Source organism: Schistosoma haematobium, chromosome 7 (genome assembly GCF_000699445.3).
Source record: "Schistosoma haematobium chromosome 7, whole genome shotgun sequence".
NCBI lineage: Eukaryota > Metazoa > Platyhelminthes > Trematoda > Strigeidida > Schistosomatidae > Schistosoma > Schistosoma haematobium.
The window spans coordinates 9176893-9197404 of NC_067202.1; the positions used below are offsets into that span (position 1 = coordinate 9176893).

Below are 20512 nucleotides of genomic sequence, written 5' to 3' on the forward strand. Positions count from 1 at the left end.
GATGGAACGAACGCTGAGTAACAGCTGACAAGTCCCAGGAAGGAACGTAGTGACGAGACATTAGTAGGAGTTGGCATCAGTTTGATAGCTCGGATATTCTCAGGATCCGGCCTGCGGCCGTCGGCATCGAAAATGAACCCCAAGTATTTTACCGACTGCAAATAAAACTGGCATTTCTCTAGGCGTAACCGGAAACCGTTGTCACTGATGCGTTGCAGTACCAATGTCGTGCGTTCTCGTAGCTGTTCTAATGTCGTTGCTACAATTAAAATGTCATCCAAATAAGCCGCGACTCCCGAGATACCTGATAGGATGGTATCCATTAGTTGCTGGAAAATAGATGGTGCAGTTTTGACTCCGAAAGGTAGACGGTTATACTGGAACAAACCACGATGAGTATTGATAGTTAACAGCTCTCTTGATGCTTCATCTACTTCCACTTGCAAATAAGCATCAGCTAGATCCAGCTTAGCGAAAAATCTTCCCCCATTCAGCATGGTAAATAGGTCTGCGGGAACAGGCAGGGGATAATGATGTTGTTCTAGAGCTGCATTGAGACCTGTTGAAAAGTCAGCACATATACGTATCGTGCCGTTGGCCTTCTTAATAACCACAATAGGTGCTGCCCATGCAGAGTAGGAAACGGGAGTGATAACTCCTTGTTGTTGAAGGCGGTTCAACTCTTCATCTACTGTTTGTAATGTTGCATAAGGGACAGGTCTCTTTGGGCGAAAAACAGGCTTAGCCCCAGTTTTCAATCGAAGTGTTGCTTTCATGGCAGAGCAGCGACCCAATCCAGGTTGGAAAATAGTCGAAAACTGCGTCATTAGGTTCCTCGTATAAGCTTCCAAGTCGTGTGGTTGTTGTCGTAGTTGGGGTTGTGATACCAGGTTGCATATGGTATTCAACGGGACATCAGCTAAATTTAAGTGGTCGAACCAATCTAACCCGAGCAAATTTAGGTCAGCTGGCGTTATGTAGCATACCCCAACAAATGCCAAATCACGGAAAGTGACTGTACATTCCATTTGTCCTAGCAGGTGAAGGTAGTTACCACACGCAGTACGAGGCTTTTGCGTTGTATGCTGCAAGTTTGGGCTGCCCATTTTGATCCAAGTCTTACGAGAAAGGATAGTGACATCTGATGCTGTATCTATTTGTAATTTAGATGAATGCCCATTAATGTTAACAGTAATAAATTTTCTCTGACTTGGTGATGAGCTTTGACACGAAGATACTAAGCTCAATGAATTGGTGCGGGATCTAGGAAGGGTCTTTTTGGTATTTCTGGATTGACTTGGAGTCTTCTTCGTCAGACAAAAACCATCCCTATGACCAATAACCTTACACTTCTTGCATCGATGTTGATTGAATGGGCAGTTTCGAACGTAGTGCCATGCACCACATTGCCAGCGAGGAGCAGGAGGAGTTGCTTTAGTCTGTCGTCTAGAGCTGGAGTGAGATGGACTGGATGAAGCGGGGACGTGTTTGTTTTTGTGAGGTGTCTGTTGCACCGCTCGTACTTCAAATCGGCTAGACCCACCATTCTGGACCATAGAAGTGTCTCGTTGAAGATTAATGAGACGTTGATATTCATTAGCTATATCACTCAGGGTGAGTTTTGGCTCTTGATCCAAACGACTTAGTAGCCTTGTTCGTAAGTCACTGAACTTTTGGTGCTGTAGACTGCAAATAAGGATCAGGGCTTTAAACTGATCTTCAGTCAAGGACTTTAACCGGAAGCGTTCGCATTCGCGGTTGACGACGCCCACATGCGTAAGAAAATCATCATCTTCGTTCATAGTTAGCTTCAAGCAACGATAACGAGTATTAAACAGTGACGAGTTATCGCCAAAATGTTGGCTTAATGTTTGAATTGTGTCTGCAAATGATCGGTCTCGTGGGTTCAACGGCAGGATCAGATTGCAATACTTGTCCAGCTCATTTGCACCCAGTTTACGAAGTAGCAGCCGCACTTTCCAAGCATCATCTTGATTGGCGAAATCAAATTTAAATAGATCTTCATATCGCCTGAACCACATCTCAAAAGTAACATTAGAATCAGGATCGTAATGAAATTCAGCTATGCTATTTGCGATGCCATCTACTGATGGTGCCGTGGTTGAACTAGACGTGCTTGGCTGTAAGGGAGGCGTAACCTTGGTCTCCATTAACATTTGCATCAATTTTAGCTGCTGTTCAAGTAACAGTTCAAGTTTGGCAGGGTCCATAATTCAAAACCACCGTCGCCAATTTGTTATGCTTCGTTATTGCTTGAATGCGATTACTGATGCGTCTTACTCGAACGAACGAAGGATCAATGATTCAGCGACTCGATAGCCTATTCTGGTCCGTTGTCCCCAACTCTGCTAACTCGATCAAGAAGTCTGGGTAAGGTGTAGAAAGTGTATTCTACAGACAACAGCAGATAACAAGTCAGGCAGGCAGATCAGATCAAGCATACAAGTCAAGCGTATTTATACAAATATTTACAATCGATATTGTCATGGAAGATTTTTGAACATTAATCAACAATTGACTGCTATTTGAACATTTAATCGATAGTTCATCAATTGACCTATTTGTACATTTAATCGATAGTTCATCGATTGACCTATTTGCGCCTTTAATCGATAGTTCATGAATTGACCCCAATAAAAATATCTAACATTTAATCGATTCGATGATCGATAAGATAAAATTTAAAAATATGAGTTTGGGGATCTATCGTCCCCAACACTTATAAAAAGAAATCATAGAACTGATGCATATGCAATTAATTTTCATTGATAGTTTCTACTGTGATTATTCATAATCAAAGATTTGCATAACGAATGTTTATTCATTGCACATTGAGACATAATTTAAAGATGGTTTTAAAACAATTGAGAAAAAGCTTATTTTCTTTGAACAAATGAGGACAATAGATAAGAAAGGAGATGAATATTGAGTTACCAGCTTTTTATTACCCAGAATCGGTCAAAATACAATGCGTTCCACATTTCCTTGTTGATTGATTTAGTATTGTCCACTTTTACGGTTAACTACGCATGGAATTATGTTATATGCAATTAAGTTATTGTATGTTCATTAAACTTATAAATTCAAAACTAGTTAATTTGTTTGATAACCTTAATTCTGAGATAACTCTCTTAGGGTATTGAATGTCGATAGTTTTTTTCTATATAATCAACCATCTTTTATTAATTAAGTAGGATACGCTTCGCTCTTTGAACCGAATTCATTCAATGATCATCATTTTGTCAGATTAATTCGGCTTGAATAAAATAAAATTGAATTGCCATTTGAAAATATGATCTGAATGAACCATTCATATTTTTGATTATTTAGAAATAAAATGTTACCTACTAGTGTGTCAAGTGAACCAAGCGCATTGTTTTTATTGAAATGAACCAAATGATAAATATCTTATGTATTTCATAGTGTGATTTATTAAACCATGCATTTTGATTACTAATGTACCAATTATAATAACACTTTTATATGAGCAAAGATGGAGTGAACATCAACTCCGGGGATGCAGGTAAATCCAGCAGACGTGTCCCAAATGAAATGAAACGCTCGTTCAGGATTCCACTGCTAGCCACCATCCATCTTTACTTATAATGCTTATGGATTAAGGCAATATCGAGGCAATCCTCACAGGATGTACACATGCCAATAGAAGACTGATCAGTTTCAGTCCAAAACGTCAATGGGAAGCTTTAAGCGAACAATACATAAAAGAATCAAAACGAGTTTGTTATGAAAACACAAATGAAACAATTTGAGTGGACAGAAAACAAAGGGTGAAATATCTTTAATATATCACGAGTCGGGAAAATCTGACATTTGGCTCGTTCTGCACAAAGGGGTTGACGAATCTGTAATCCACCAGGCTATAACAGCTATAAACTTAGATTAAAAATTATTTTTCCAGTCGATTATTAATGGATTAACAGGATTATTTCAATTTACTAGGCGCACTTCAAGAACAACCGTGAATCATTGTTAACATTGAGTGAACACGATAGCCGATAGACTTTACTAAGAGATATGTGTTACACAGTACATTGGGAGATTTTCAAATGGATAAGGCATTCATTATAAACTTTCTAAGATATTTATCTCTTTGTTATCACTTATTTTATAAATCATTTGGGGGAGGTGATCGCCTCACAAAATGCATATTACAGACAGTTTGTGTATTTAGGTTTCTCTTTTCCAGATGAGGTTATTGAATTTTCAAAAAAACTAACGAATAAACAAGAAAACCTCAATCTTGTTATTTTAGATCTGTACATTCAGTACTTAAGAGTTTTATGAAGATCTGATGATCATTAGTAATGTGAAACTTGAGTTCAACTGGGTCGGTTGTGAGATAATAACTCAACGAAGACAATGGTGTATGGTTGAGCAATTTCGTGGATTAGTAGAAGTTAGTTATTAACATCGTTGTATGCCGGTTAGCTCAGTGTTCTAGTGGTTAAGCGCTCGCGTGCGAGACTGATACGTCCTGGGTTCGAATCCCGCGAGGTGGGATCATGAGTGTGCACTGCCGAGGAGCCTCACAATAAGACGAAACGGCCGTCCAGTGCTTCCAGGTTTTCCATGGTGGTCTATCTTCAAATGACTCATGAACTCAACCATTAAATTACTATATTATCCACAAAACACCTATCTGTTTACAAAAACAATTTACTACTCGATTAAAAAATAATCACTCTGTACTTAGTTTCCACCTTCTATTTAATGCAAAAAGTGACGATGCGGAAAAAGAAAATAAATAATTTTTCATCGAAACCAACCAACCAAACAGACACTTCAGTAGACTGAAACTAATCAATTATTAATCAACTTTAATGTTAATTTCCTTTTTCCTTCTGCAAACTTTCTTTTTGCATTATTCAATAACGGTTGATTGTTGTTGTGTCTCATCCTAATCTCTTCAAAAATTCATATCACTTCCCCATTTCTTTATACTGCTTTGTATTTGGGCGCACTTATATAAAAAGAGCAATTTATAAAGATTTATTAACCGTTTCTCCGATCTATTCATTGTAATACATTATAATAATTAATTGAATTACGAATATTAATAATTTAGTAATTAAGTCATCGGGATTAAAGAGGGAAATACTACTAAATATATGTGTATGTTCTGTACAAATGGATTAGTTTACTCATATTCTTTTAATTAAGTAATCAATCGATTGATTAATAAAAGTATGGGCTACATCACTACTACACTTACGCTTCAATTTATTCAGGAAATACTAATAATAAGAGAGTCCTTTAGCGTTGCTTTTTTTCTAGTCCAAAAGTTATTCTAGTGGACAGATTATTTTATCATTTAAAGAATGATGAATATCAGCTTTTAAAAGTAGGTATTGAAGTGAGAGTGTGTAAACTACTCTTTATTGTTTAGGTAATATGCCTGTAAAACATGATTTTTTCTAAAAATGTAATTAGTCGTAGTGCTTATAAAAGGCGGCAATTTCAAAAAGCTAATCAACTGATTTCGACATGTGAGGGTGTACTGTAATAAATCAGTTGGTATTATCTCTCATTATCAAACTGCAACATTTGTATATCACAGTTAAGGAAAATAACAAGATGTTACATTGAAGGTGATTTCAATCAAAGTTTTATATCATTTGGAGTTCTGTTTAAAATCAGGGACAACTAAACATCTGTACCGTCTTAGTTTGGAGTAATGAAGACTCAATATATCATCTAATTTTCAACTTCAATCGATTCTCCATGTAACACGATGAAAGATATCTTCTGTTTCAAAACACATACCGTTGAACTCCACCATTAACGACTTTGCACTGTAAGCCTAGAGACCATCTCTTATCAGATCAATTGTGAGCACGCGATTATATTTTGATTTGGCCTTGCTTAGTCTTGAGTGAGACGTTTGTCATGAATGATATTAATTGGTCATCGGGCTAAGTCGAAAATTTATTGAAGCTTAAGATTGTGGAGGACTGAAATCCTACAAGTAGTCTTGTGATTAAGCTCTAGTAATGAAACCTGGAAGCCCTTAGTTGAACTCCATACCGAATATTTTGTTTTCAATGATACCTGAGATTATGCTAATTCAAGGGAAAAACAGCTTACCAACTGAGCGGATATCTGTAAATTCTTTCAAGCAAAATATTACTGACATAATATTTGATTTGCTGATTATAAAATGAAACAGTTAAGTATATAACTAACTTGCTTATATATCTTCATTTTTAGGGGGATACTTGCCCCTATTTTATACCGAATTAGGATCATTGGTAGATGCTGGTCTGTTGATAAGTACCAAATACATCAATCTACTTACTGCATGTTATGTAAATGGGAATAAACACTCAACCAAGGGTGATTTGATATTACGCAAGAAATTCACGTTTGATATTTATAATTTAGATGAAAATCAATTGACGTGGAAAAAAACCCATATTGTGTAAGCTGAAATATTTTTAAAAAAGATACAGTTATCTTAACTTTTGACATGTACTGTATTTCTTGTGTACCTTAAGAACTTTGGCGAAATACCGGTCGTTTATTACATATAATTGCTTACTTAAACCAGAAAAGATAATAATCTTCATGGATTGAATTCACATTTTAAATGTAGATTGAATAGTCGATACGATCTGAGTCATTAACTGTTAACTATGCAAGGCTTATAGAATTGATTGAAGTTGGACATTAATACAGTTGGATGCCGGCCATCTCAGTGGTCTAGAGGTAAGGTGTTCGCGAACGAAGCCAAAAGTCAGGGATCTGAGTCCTGCATGCGGGATCGTGGGTGCGCACTGCTGAGGAGTCCTATACTACGATGAAACAGCCATCTAGTTCTTCCAGGTTTTCCATGGTGGTATAGATTAGCTCAACTCATGAACTCAACTAATAGAATATTTGGTTCGTAAGCTAAATAGTATTGAGTGGAATATAGAATTGATATGTTCTCGTTATGGTATTAATATTTTAATATGTATTTAAGATAACGTAAGATGTCTTTTGTTGAAAAACAATAACTTATGTTCATTGATAAAGGTATTCTCAAACTGCTTTGAAACATGTTTTTAAATAATAACGATAACAAATCTCCATCAACGTAACACTAATCAGAATAATTATAGTGTCGTTCACAATATTTATAGTTGAAATTCATTGATTCATGACTAGATTTCTCTGAAATAATGACTTGTTTAGTGAACTCGTAGTTAATTAGTCAATAGTATATTATAAGAAACCAGACTATAATAATTATAATAGTCAACATATCATAAATCACAAAAAATAACTGGTTTATTTAATTATACTCTTGATTCTATTTTTGAAATGAAATCATTTCATCTAATTGATTGCATTGTACTTTTATCGATACAATTGGAAAAGTTTTAAAAAAATGAATCAGTACTACTTAATTATAGACCAATCATTATGTGATTTAATTACCAATGATTGATTGATTTTTTGTTATTATTAAAATATTCTTTATTCTTAGGGGAAAGAAGAATTTTCATTGTCAAGCTATTACCATTTTAACCGTAGATGATAAGTTCAATGTAAGTTAAAAGATAATTTGCAATAATTTAAAACGTGAATTTTATTTAATAATTGAATTCATGAGTCGATTGAAGTTAGACTACCATAGAAAACCTGGAAGCATTGGACAGCCATCTCGTCCTATTGTGGGACTCCTCAACAGTGCGCATCCACGATCCCGCCCCGCAGGATTCGAACCCACGACTTGCCGATCTCGCACGTGAACTCCTAACCCCTAGACCACTGAGCCAGTCGGGATCCAACGGTGTTAATGTCTAACTTCAACTGATTCACGAAATGGCTCCACCGTCCACCATTGCCTTCAGTGAGTTATTATCCCACAACCAACTCAGTTGAACTCCACTGGTCACGGCTTCTCATTAGAGCTCCAGGAAATACTTCTTGGAGACAGTCAATAGTGAGCATATAATTGACGCACGAATTCAATTATTAAATTACTACAACCTCAAAAAACCCCTCTATGATTGGAAAAAATAAGATTCAACGATGGTTGTTTTTTGGTTATTGAATTTATCGTTCATATTCAACTTCCTTAATATTTCTGAACAACAATATTCACGTCACATTTGATATGCTTTTTTCCATTTTATACAACATATTATTAATACTGTCAGATAACTGTTTTAGGTGACTCCAAAAAGAAAAAAAATCTTACTTTTCTGTTTGTTTCTCTCTTTTTCAAAACATTATTTACCATTTTTTTTCTTAGAAAAAATTTCTGTCTAAAAAATAGTAGGCTACGTCTAAACAGAATTCATCATACGCCTGAAATATTGTTTTTATCAATTTCCCTTTTTTTTGTCTTTTTTCTGTTGGATAGTAGAAGTAAGTAGTACACTGACTTGTTATGTCTCTCTTTCTTCAGTACACTTGTTTCAGTTTTAATAAACTCAATAATGAATTTTGGCATCAAATAGGAAACTGTATTCATTTATTATCTTTGTTTTTCTATAACATACAAGTAGGATAAGAATTTGTTTGCAATGAGAAATTCACTTTACCTGTAACTTATTTTGTGGATCACATTTATCGCATTTTTTGTGTTCATTTTGACTGACTCTTCATCCGTAACCAATATTATCTTTATCTTTGCATAAGCACTGATCACATTCTGTTAATCTAGATGAAGTCAGAGTAATGGTTTATGTGACTCTAGATGAGAGTATATTTAGTTTGATGCATAGAAGTATCAGTCTTCTGGGGAGGAAAAATACCATAACTGGCAACTGTTAACATAGGTGAAACCTAAGTCCATGGATTTGTGTTAACTGTCTCCAATTATTTAGTAAGATTGCGTTTACTTTTTTGTTAAGTGATATTTTTTTTCTAAAAAAATTTAGATTGTTGTCTGTTTAGTCTCATCGAAGAATTTGCTCATTTATCCCCTGGATCATCAACAAAATTGCCTACATCACCAACAGTCGGCTAAACATAATATCGAAATACATCAGTCAAACCAAGTGGTTGACCGTGATCTAGATCAGTTTTGTCAAAGTTCTATTCAAATTAGTTTACCTGACCCATATGTTATAAACCTAAACACAGGAACCGTTAGTTTATTCCCAGAAGTCAATGAACAATGGGTAGACAACGTTGAATTCTACCATCAACTATGTTTGACTTCTCGTTCAACAAAATCAACTACTCAGGAAGGTGAAAATGACAGTCATGTGAATCATGAAGAAAGAAAAGAAAAATTAAATAGAAGACAAGGCATTTATCAACTTTGGATACGAGGTAGTTAAAAAGAGGTTAAATTATGATAAAATTTATATGAGTTATAAACAGTTGGTGTATTTATTTACAGTCTTGATGGATATAAATATGGATATAAATATGCTTTAAGTCCGGCTAAGTTAAAGCTATCTTGGGTGATTCAATTGAGATCTTATATTATCAAGAAACAGCTTCAAAGTTATTTCTATCAACTAAAGAATCGTCGAAAGTCATTGAAAAATTTTTTTTCCTCTCTCAAGACTCTTATACTCCTTTATACCATGTGCTCACTAGTGACTAACTTCGTGAAGGAATCCTTGGAGTTCTAGTGAGAAGCCGTGACCAGTGGAGCTAATCCGTGTCGGTTAGAGACAGGTATACACCTCAGTACAATGGAAGATGGTCGCTCAATTTTGTGGATTGATTGAGGTTAGACAACAACACCGTTGGGATGCTGACTCAGTGGTCTAGAGGTTAAGCGTTCGCGCGCGGGACTGAAGGCCCTGATTTCGAATCCCGTGAGCGGGATCGTGGATGGGGACTGCTGAGGAGTCCCACAATGGGACGAGACGGCCGTTCAGTGCTTCCAGGTTTCCAATGGTGGTCTAACATCAATCAGTTAACGACCTAAATCAAGAACTTTTTAACATTTGTCTGGAATACTATTTCATACTATGTGACATCGGCATATGACGTCAGTTTCCAATCAAAACGATACTTGAGTGAAAAGAAATTCTTCAGGCTTGAATTGCCTTCTGACCGGTAACTTTTAAAAGTCAAGCCAACATTTAACATAATAGTTTAAAAGAAAATATATTCTTATCTAGGAATATTTGTATTCAAGAGGCATTGTTTACAAAATTGCAGATAAGTTGAAATGGGTGGGTTCTACATATTTATCTGGTAGATTAGATTACATTAGTTATTGTTAGTTATTTTAAATTTCACAACTTTGAATTGTTATTTTAGTTATTAAATAGATTGCTTTTTGAATAAACATTAAACTAGTCATATGAAATCAGTTGAGGTTGAAGGTAGATAGCCCAACGTAAACTGATAAAATAACTTACTAAATAAAATTATGTAAAAGCTCCATGTTCAAACCATCAGGCTCACAGGACGAAATTCATTTGAGGTACAAATCTTTTCCACCATCACAAAATTCTCTAATACGATCTATAGTCTGCTTATAATAAAAGTCTTTCTAGAATAGATTTATTTATCGTATTGATAAATATCAGTTGAACAAGACCATCTTTCACAACACATTCCTTTGAATAATGTTTGAGTGGCTGACTTTATCTCTACGATTTACTTATGTACAATTATGTTTACATATATGAATGTTATCTCAGAATGATTTTGTTATTTTTTTTAACATAACTGACTTCGTGGGGTTCAATGCTTGATTAGGTCTTATTTCTCCCACTAAATTCATTACTTTTAAAGCTTTAGTAATTATAAACACAGTCTAGAATAGTTCTTTTGTATCAGTTGTTTGAATCTTCTGGTTAATGTTTAGGACTGTAATTGACCAGTTTTTTGGCAAACGTACATCCTGTGCGAATTGCTTTGATGTTGTCACTAATTCACAAGAACTGACAAGTTCAAGTAGAACGAAACGCGAGTTGTGGATTCCACTGCTAGTAACTATCCACCTCTGGTTATAATACAGTCTAGAATGGATTATTTTATTTGAAAGATCTGCTGATGAAAACGTGGAGTTAGTTAGTGATATAGATAATAGGTTTTCGACTATTGAATTACATGTCTAAACACCTTTTTACTTACTTCAGCAACTACTTTTCCACAGCTAGCCGTTATCCATCTTTGCTTAAAAAATATTTCGTTTTGTTTTCTGTGTTTAGTTTGGTTTACGATGATAGCTTAGTACTATTAAGCAAGCATATGTTAGTATCTAAACTAGGAATCGTGTATATTATTATTTTATATAGAGAATGAAGCTAAGGCTTAGTATTTGATACACTTGATTTTAAAGCAACTACTTGAGAAGTGAAAATCTTGGTCTTCATAGATATGTTTGAGCATATAGGTAGTACGGTAAAGTTGGGTCAAAATTGGCATAACCAAATGATTTATCTTGCTCACTAATTATTCACACTCAATCATACACTTAACTGGAATGGTGTAGCTATCTAGCTTAAGGTTAGGATATTATGAGGTATACTTTCAAAAAGTTATGTTTATAAAGTATTGGGTCATATTTTTGATGTACAGTACAAACTTTAATGAAGTATTTCACTTACTTGATTGAACTTTTATTGTTGTCAATATTTTTTATAACAATATTTTATTTAACTTTTATCCATAAAGGAACTAAAATTGAGCAGGAGAACGAGGATAGGATCCAATCTAAACTATTTCGTGTTGACTTAGAGTAAGTAGACTTCGGATATATATATATATATATATATATATATATATATATATATATATATATATATATATATATATACTCAGTAACTACTAGTATTATGTTGTTTATTCTTAAATTGTAAACGATTTCTTATTACTAAAGTTGCTATGCAGCTACTAGTCTAAATGATGCCATATGATAGTTCATTATGTACTGTCGTCGGTTGTTGAAGAGGATCACCAAGAGATTCTCAATTTAGGTTTCTTGTTAGTCGGTAATCTAAGTGGAGTTAAGACTTATAGTCAATCATATTTATTAATAGTGACTAAATTATAGATGATGTTTAAAAGCAATACCTTATAATTAAAATTCTAAATCATTTTGTATTCACCTGATTAGCCCATATTTTACTCTTGATTCTATCCCTATTTGTACTGGGCAGTTCAAATTGTATAAACTCATTTAGTTTAAGTGTTTGTGAGTTGTCAACATAAAATCTAACACGAATATGGATTAATACAATTTGCTAAATGTCATTTCAACAAAATGTGAAGGAAGGAAGTGAGAATATTTTTAACTGTGGTAAAGACCTGTAAATCAGAAATCGACGAATGAAAGTTTAAAAGTGATTTTTAACATAAAGTTTGGAGGAAAACATAAAACTAATGCAATTGTACCATTGATATCGTTTGTACACTATATTCCAAAGGGTTTCCAACCATGGATTATAACTACTATGTGAGCGCCTAGCAGAATATTTCCATTACTCAACACAACTCAAACTAATAGTCTATAATTTCATGAACCAATACCTTGTATTAAATCCCCTTTTCATTTTTCAACCAAATAGATTTTTAGGAGGCTGAATAAAAATGAGTTTATTGACTATGACAATAATCACTAATAGCTGTTTTTATGTTCTTTTGCTTTCTTCATCTTTTATTTCACTGTATAACTTTACTTATTCCTATGAAAAATATCTATATTCATTTAGCCACATACTCATTATGATGTATGTGTGCCAGTTTGTAATTCCTTAAAATTTTCTCAACTAAATAAATTTCTATCAAAATACCGAATGGCTTTAAGATTTTTTTTAATTTTTTTGTTTTGTAAATGCGAAAAGTGACTAGTGTCTTTTGGTCAAAAAGCTTAAAAAAAAAGAGAGAAACGGGCACACCTTATTGAATTTCATCGATTCTTGTGCATAAAAATAGAGCATGTCAAAGCGTAGTCTTTGATCATGTCATGAAACATTCTCCTTTGATCACCTTTTTTTGGATTTATTTTTATTACTAAAGAACATTTCCGGACTGAAAATATTTAAAAAGATCATGTTTCTAGTATAATAATAATAATATTATTATTATTATTATTATCATTATTATTATTATTATTATTAGTAGTAGTAGTAGTAATAGTAGTAGTAAATATTGATTTCTGTAGTTTGACAACTTTTTTTATTTTCGATTTTTCCCGAATTTGTCCTACTTTCCTCTTTTTTTGAAGAAAAAACTGAAAAAAATGGGAAAAATGTTAATTTTATATGTAAACTATATTAAAGGTTGTTAGTGTTACATCATTTTGATAGAATCATTTATTGTAGTGTATGAGAAAGATACTGAAATTTACTGAATCTACTGAAATGTAAATGAAAGAGTTTATATGTACTCATTTACTATGAACAGGTTCATGTAGTTCACTTGGAATCATATATTATTGGTGTTATAACTAATGATTTTACTTCATCTGCTTGAATCATAGTTGGTGGAAATTAGTGGTCAAATCTGTAAGTTGGTAATTGGAACTGGAAATTACTTATTCACTTCTTATTCATTGTTGATATTAAGAAAGTCTTCTACTGTTCTGTTCGTAAGCTGAATTTTATTAACCCACTGATTACACAATAAATAAACAAGTCATAATGATACTATATTATCCTGAAAAGTTGTTTTCTTAATTAAAGTGTCTTTATTCAGTATGTATGCTTAAATATATATTATTTAAACAGTTTGATCTAATGAGAATCCCCCGATTACAGTTCCATAAGTTATAAAAATATATTTACTGATCACTTGCAATCCTAAACATCAATGAGAAGATTCAAACAAACAATACCAAGTGAATTTAAATTTCATCCCATTGCACAAGCAAGTGGCTATCAGGACTAGGTGGATAACGCGATGACGTTTGGGGCGAACAGTACTGAGTTCGAGTCCCGGGGTGAACATCAGTTCTGAGGTGCAGGTATATCCAACTGACGAGTCCGACATAGGACGAAACGTGTGTACTGAATTTCACTGCTAGCCACTATCCATCTTTGCTTATATATTTTTGCTTTGTGTTCCCTGGTTTTCAGTGTTACCTCAACTAACACTAATCTCTTACATAAACCATATACAAACTAGACAAATCTCCACAAACCCTTCCAATTAAACTATAGTCGTCAGCTAACTAGTGATAAACTTCTGGATATTCCTGAAGTTCTTTCGTGAATTCATGAGTGATAGTGCTCAAATATGTCAGGCGTAACATACTTTCCACCACTGACATCTAATGATTGCCACTTTATTTCACCAAATGATCGAAGTTAAGACTGTGATGTGTTTACTACTCAAAAACGTGATAATGCTTCTCAAATTACGTAAATATTCGAATGCTTGAGTCTCGAATAGTGAAGAAAGACGAGCGATAAGAGCAAAAGCGTTACTGTGAGATGGGTTTGTGTAAAGAAAATACGCTCGAATCGAAGACAAAATAAACATTTATCTAGTCGAATTAAGATTTATAATACTCAGCTTTTCTGAATGTTTCTGTGAAGTTTTTATTTGATGCTGACTGAGTTTAATGTTTTCGACCTTTACCTGACTTCTGGAGACTTTATTCAGGAATTCCTGGAAACTTAAAACGAAGTGTGACGTTAGACGCCAACCCAGTCGTTCTGAAGTCAAAGCTTTCACCAAGAAACCTGCATTTTCTGATGTAAATTCTTGGTAAGGTTGTAAGTGTTTGCTTCTGAAGAGTCCCATATTAGGATGAAATAGCTGTCCTGTGTTCTTAGGTTTTCAGCGGTACCGCGAATGAGATCATTGTATGTGACATATATAGCCTACCGGTTAAACCAATCTCCATTAAGCTTTGATAACTAAAAAACATATTTCTCTTTACGTCAACATAATGGGTTAAAGTTCTACAAGCAAAGGTACTTTGGATTTATTAACTGTTGATTAAATATCAACTAACCAATTATCTTCTATGAAGACTTTATATTAACACTTGCTGGTGAAAGATGATATTATGAATTGTTGTATCCCAGTTCAATGATCAAAAAAAAATTTTTCTCATTGAATTACTGAAGGTTTAAGGTTTAATCCCATATGGTTGTGGATACTTATTTGAGAGTTGTCCTGAAATGAGATTTAATAGAAGTTCAGTTTCCCGTGTTTTCCAACATGTTTGAAGATGATTTCAGTTTTAGGTGTAAATTATTTTAAAGTAATTGTAAAATAACATACTTATAAGCATAACATTCAACCATAAAATAAACTTATTTAAAAGTTATTTTAAGTATCCATGCAAATATAACATTATTAATGCGTAGATCAACCAGTAAACAACCAACTAATAGCTGAATATTTGGTTTACTGTATCAAATTGTTTGTTTATAAATAACGCAAGTTTTAACTTAGTTACCCTTTATTTAAGAAATCTTACGTGATAAAAAAAGACTTTGTTAAATTGAATTTCGCATATTTCAGTAAATCACTCAAGTACTAAATTTTATAGGAAAATGTGCTTATGCAGAAAATGTCCGTTTTGACAAAAACCATCTCCAAAAACACATTTCTAATGAAATTTCAAAAGAAAAACATTCACTTCGAAGTAGTTAGACTTTGTAATATGTGTAGTGAAAGGTTTGTCAATTATCCATAAGCATTATAGAACCTGACACATATATTCATCAGACAGTCTTCTTTTCAAGCATAGAGGAACGAAATAGGTTAAGGGCTAACAGGTATAGGTATCAAAATTAAAACAAACTAATTGGTCAATGCTTCTTTATCTTATCAACCAAACGAGTATGAATTATTGATCAGTTAACAAATAAATGACTAAGCTCGATCACCATTGAAAATAAGAGGCGCTGAACGACCGTTCGGTCCTAATGTAACACTCAACAACAGTGTGCACCCACGATCCCGCATGTGGGAGTCGAGCTTAGGATCTTTGGTTTCGCACTCAAACGCTTCATTTCTGGAACACTGAGCCGGTATCCAATGATGTTAATGTCTAACTTCAGTCAATCCATGATCTTGTGTAACTCTTCATTGCCTCCATTGCCTGAGGTTAATCACATTTCACAATCAACACGGTTCAACTCCACTGGCCATGGCTTCGCACTCAAACTCCGGGAGTTACATCTCGAGGTTAGTCAATGGTAAAGATATAATTGTTTTATTGGATGCGTACTGCTGAGAACTCCAATACTAGGACGAAACGATTGTCAAGGGCTTCCAGGTTTCCAGTAATACTATAATCTCCACAAATCCTCCATACTAAATAAATGACTAATCAGAAGTGGAAATAATGGTCTGTAAAGTGAATCGGTAGATATTCAGTTTTGTTCATCATCGAAATACGATTCATAGGTTTAGTACACTGTTTAATAGTATACATATCTGATGAACCACAATTTATCCGCGTAAACACAGATAATACGTGATACGTATTAAAGTCCTTATAATTCAGGTACATTTACTCAACAATGAAACTGTTGTTAACTCGTCAAATAATCTGTGATGCGGAAAACGATTTGTTTCTCTGAACGATAATATTAGTGAATTTCTGTTCTTTTAGCTTAGTGGTTTAAATGATAAAACTCTGATTTCCTACCTCGATAACAACATCAGCATAAACTTTAGATAGAAGTGAGCTATTCAGATTTCTCTGTGTATGACTAATAGCTTTTTTATCAACGTTGAATCTAGTTGATGGTTATTGACCAATCGTTGCGTGTAAAATTTTCTGCTCCGCTGACATGATTCTTGACTTAAGGTTTTTATTACTGCTTTAATAGTTTGCTGAATCTGAGGTTTGCACTTAAGAAGTTATTTAGAAAGGCAGTGAAAGCTTCACAATCATTGCACTCGGCTTAGAGTAATGGACTTCATCATAATCATACGTGTTAACAGTGCCATTTTGTCAGTGTTATTAGTACAGCTTGCAAATTTAAATATGAAGTTCCCCAAAACATTTTAGGTTGTTTCATATCTGACCTTTTCTCTGATCATTTATCGATGACTGTGTGTTATGTGAAATGTAGTGAATAATGAAATTCAGCTCGCGTGTCGTAATTTACCCCATTCTATACTAAACCTGTTCCGTACATTTTTGAGTATCGCTAAGCATGTAACACTCGTGATATCAACTACACTTTAGTTAGTATTTCGAATAAAAATACTTTGTGGCTGTGAAACTTCTTGTACTTTGCAATTTCAAGTGGAAAGACACTTATGAAAATTTGTCAATTACATTAGTGAATTATCTTAATTTGATTGCGTAATAGCGAGCTCTTTTGTAGATTAAACATCCAATAATATTTAGGTAAAATAATAAAGTTATAATTTGGTAGTAATTTTATAATTGAGAAATATTCATGTCGTTTAAGTTTTTTGTATCAGAGTGTAGATACGTGAAACTTTGAAGTAATTTAGCTATTCATATCATAAGGTATGATAAATACTAAGGCATATGACTTATCTATGGGCGATTGGATCTTTGGTTATCCCTTATGTTAGTAAGGTGTTCAAATATAAGTAGAAAATCCTTGAACTATGATACTTACTCTTTTATATAATTGAACAGCTTAGTAATATGTAATTCAACCTGACACGTTTATGTGCGATTATGAATTTAATTCATTTTATCTTCAAGTGTTTTTTGACGTTCATCTTCAGGACGTCGCAGTATCTAGTCACCTCTTTTGATAGACAGGGATAAATAATTACGAGAAAATATCATTTTTCATTCGGATACGCAGGACGTTTGTCAGTATAATACATTGTAGTCAACATAATTCTTAGTAATATAAAATGCTTTGGTAAAAATATAAATCAAAAGCATTTCTATCAACATTGAAAAAATACTAATCTAAAATAGGAAAGAATGTAAGCAATAATGCTCTGTGAATGATTAAAGCTTTGACTCGGTGAAATTATAATTTATGGACGACCTTTGAGCGACGCTGAAGTGACCTTGAAAGTGGACACCTACCGATTAGGACAAAATGCGAGTTATAAAGCAGTTAGAATTCTCATTTACAGTTAATGGTTAGGGTTAAAATTTACATTTTCAGTTTTCATCACGAAATAACATCAGCTGTACTGCCAAAACTCTATTTAGCCAAATGTATGGATAAATTTCGAGCCAAAATTCGTGACTCGTTATCTTATATTTGATTGGTTCGTCCATAAATTATAGTCTCGCATTTGACTCTAACTTTTACAAAACAGAAGATATAATTATAGGTATCAATGCCAAGGTTGAACTTGATGGTTTGAAATAAACTGAGCATTGTTTAAAGAGTTTTATATATATATATATATATATATATAGTATTTTTACTATTTAAACTTGTCTTAATTTAATTCGGCTAATTGCTTACTTTGAAGAGGCGGCACATATTAAGTCACGAAACGTCAAAAATACAATTTTTCTACTGATTGGGATATTACAAAAATTGTATTTATTATTAGAAGTTATAATTGATTTTCTGTATTCTTTATTAAATAAAATTTATCACAAAGTAGATTCTTTGACATCCCCAGTATTCACATAGTTAAATTGTTAAAAATTAGATAGGGTTTATTTAATAAACTGTGGCTGATACGAAACATTTACTTTTTGATATTATTTGCTGTAAATACTGAGTTGAATATCCCAGTTTTTCCAGTAGTAAAACCTGTTATGTAAGGATAGAGATTAAGAGCTGCCATAGCATTTCAAATGGTTTTCAGTTGATATCAGTATCAATAACTTTGTAGTAGGTTTGTATTTGATTTAAAGAACTTCATTGTATATGCGTACACAGTTTATGTCGTGAGTGAACCATTTAAAAAAATTAATATATGTGTAAACGTCACGACTGTATTTTTTAAAACTTCTTATATATGACGATAATCTGTTGCTTTATGTTTATGACTTTAGTTTGACTGATTACAGCAGTCTTCATGAAATTTTAGTATTTCTTACAATAGATGGATTGTGTCAAGGAATAACGGGATTATTGAAAACCCTCACAAATAATAACATAAATTTTACACCAGCTAAAATCGAAAGTGATTGTCTGGAATTAGATGCTCAATGAATAACACATTATTGTGTGAAACTAAGGTTACTAGGTCCGAGTTCCATAATGAACATCTACATGAATGTAAATGCTCTCAAATAAGACTAAACATACGTTCCGAACTAACTTTCCAACCACAATCTATCCATTGTAAAAAACGTGCTACGAAAGTTCTTATAATTTATTATTCCACCCAAGATTTCCATATAACAGTAAAGAACGATAGGAATTCAGTCCTAAATATCGACAAGAGGAAATTAAAGCACTAAAAATTCATTTGTATGGGTTGTTTACTCCGTCTCATAAGCCAGTGGCTATATCGACTCAGTGGCTACGTAGATAACGCGATGGCGTTTGAAGCGAACGGAAATGGGTTCGAGTCCCGAAGTAGACGTCAACTCTGGTATGGAGGTATGTTCGGCTGGTGAGTTCCAAATAGGGCAAAATTTGCATCGTGGATTGCACTACTAGCCACTATACAGCTACGCCTATAATCCTTACCAATAATTCCAATGTAAGGTGCAGCGTTATTGTTGGTTAAACTAATCATTATAACAAAAATACAATGATTATCCTGCTAATGTTAAATGTAAGGAATTTCCTTTCAATAGGAGTGATATCCTAGCCATGATACATAAGACTAACATTTTTACGTTTTAAAGCAACCTTTATTATTACTAATTTAGGATAGATTACATCTGGATTGGAATGAATGTTTACAAAACCAAAGTATCTACGGAAAGCCCACAATGAACATATAGTACGGAACAAATGGTCAGCAAATTATTTAATTATTATTATTAGCAAAATCACACAAGCTATTTAATACAAAAATAATACACTAACGAAAGTAAGATATGGGTTTAATGCGAATTAAAATTCGGCTGTTATACGTACTTATTGAAAGCCGAATCAGTTTAAGATTTATTTAGAATATTCACCCATACTCTTTTCAATGGCATTCATCATAAATAATTAGTTATTTCATTGGATAGCTTAATGTTTAACTCAATTCTAATTTCAAGAATGGTTACCTAATTGCTTTATTTCTATTGTATTTTCCTTCTAAAGATTTAAACCACTTGAAATTAGAACTGATTCGTTGGAATTGAATAATGAAGAGAATTATAATGAGATGTATTCTGAACCACTTCAAAGTTATTCAAATAAATTATTAATCAAAAGGTAAAATGAACATAACAATCAAAAGGCTTATAAGATGAACAACATAATCATTTTTATCAGTAAACTTAATGTAATAATATTTTTTAAACATAAAATACATTATAATCAGCAAGGGATTCCGTGGATAAAAATAGTAATAATTTAATAGTTGAATTCACGAGTTATTTGAAGCTAGACCAATATTCAGAACCTGGAAACACTGGACGGCCGTTTCATCCTAGTATGGGACTCCTCAGCAGCGTGCACCCACGATCCTGCCTCATGAGATTCGAACTCAAGACTTATCGATCTCGCGAACGCTCAACCTCTAGACC

The 20512-nt window shown here is 33.4% G+C and overlaps 1 protein-coding gene across 1 annotated transcript in view; it reads left to right on the top strand.

The window, feature by feature from the left end:
- Positions 1–20512, top strand: part of WDR93 (WD repeat domain 93) — a 51794-nt gene that overhangs the window by 27627 nt on the left and 3655 nt on the right. Inside the window, exons 12-16 of the mRNA XM_051217931.1 lie at positions 6250–6460; positions 7511–7571; positions 8913–9309; positions 11623–11686; positions 20085–20198. Of these exons, the coding sequence (XP_051064367.1) occupies positions 6250–6460; positions 7511–7571; positions 8913–9309; positions 11623–11686; positions 20085–20198 (847 nt within the window). The remainder of the gene's footprint in view (positions 1–6249; positions 6461–7510; positions 7572–8912; positions 9310–11622; positions 11687–20084; positions 20199–20512) is intronic.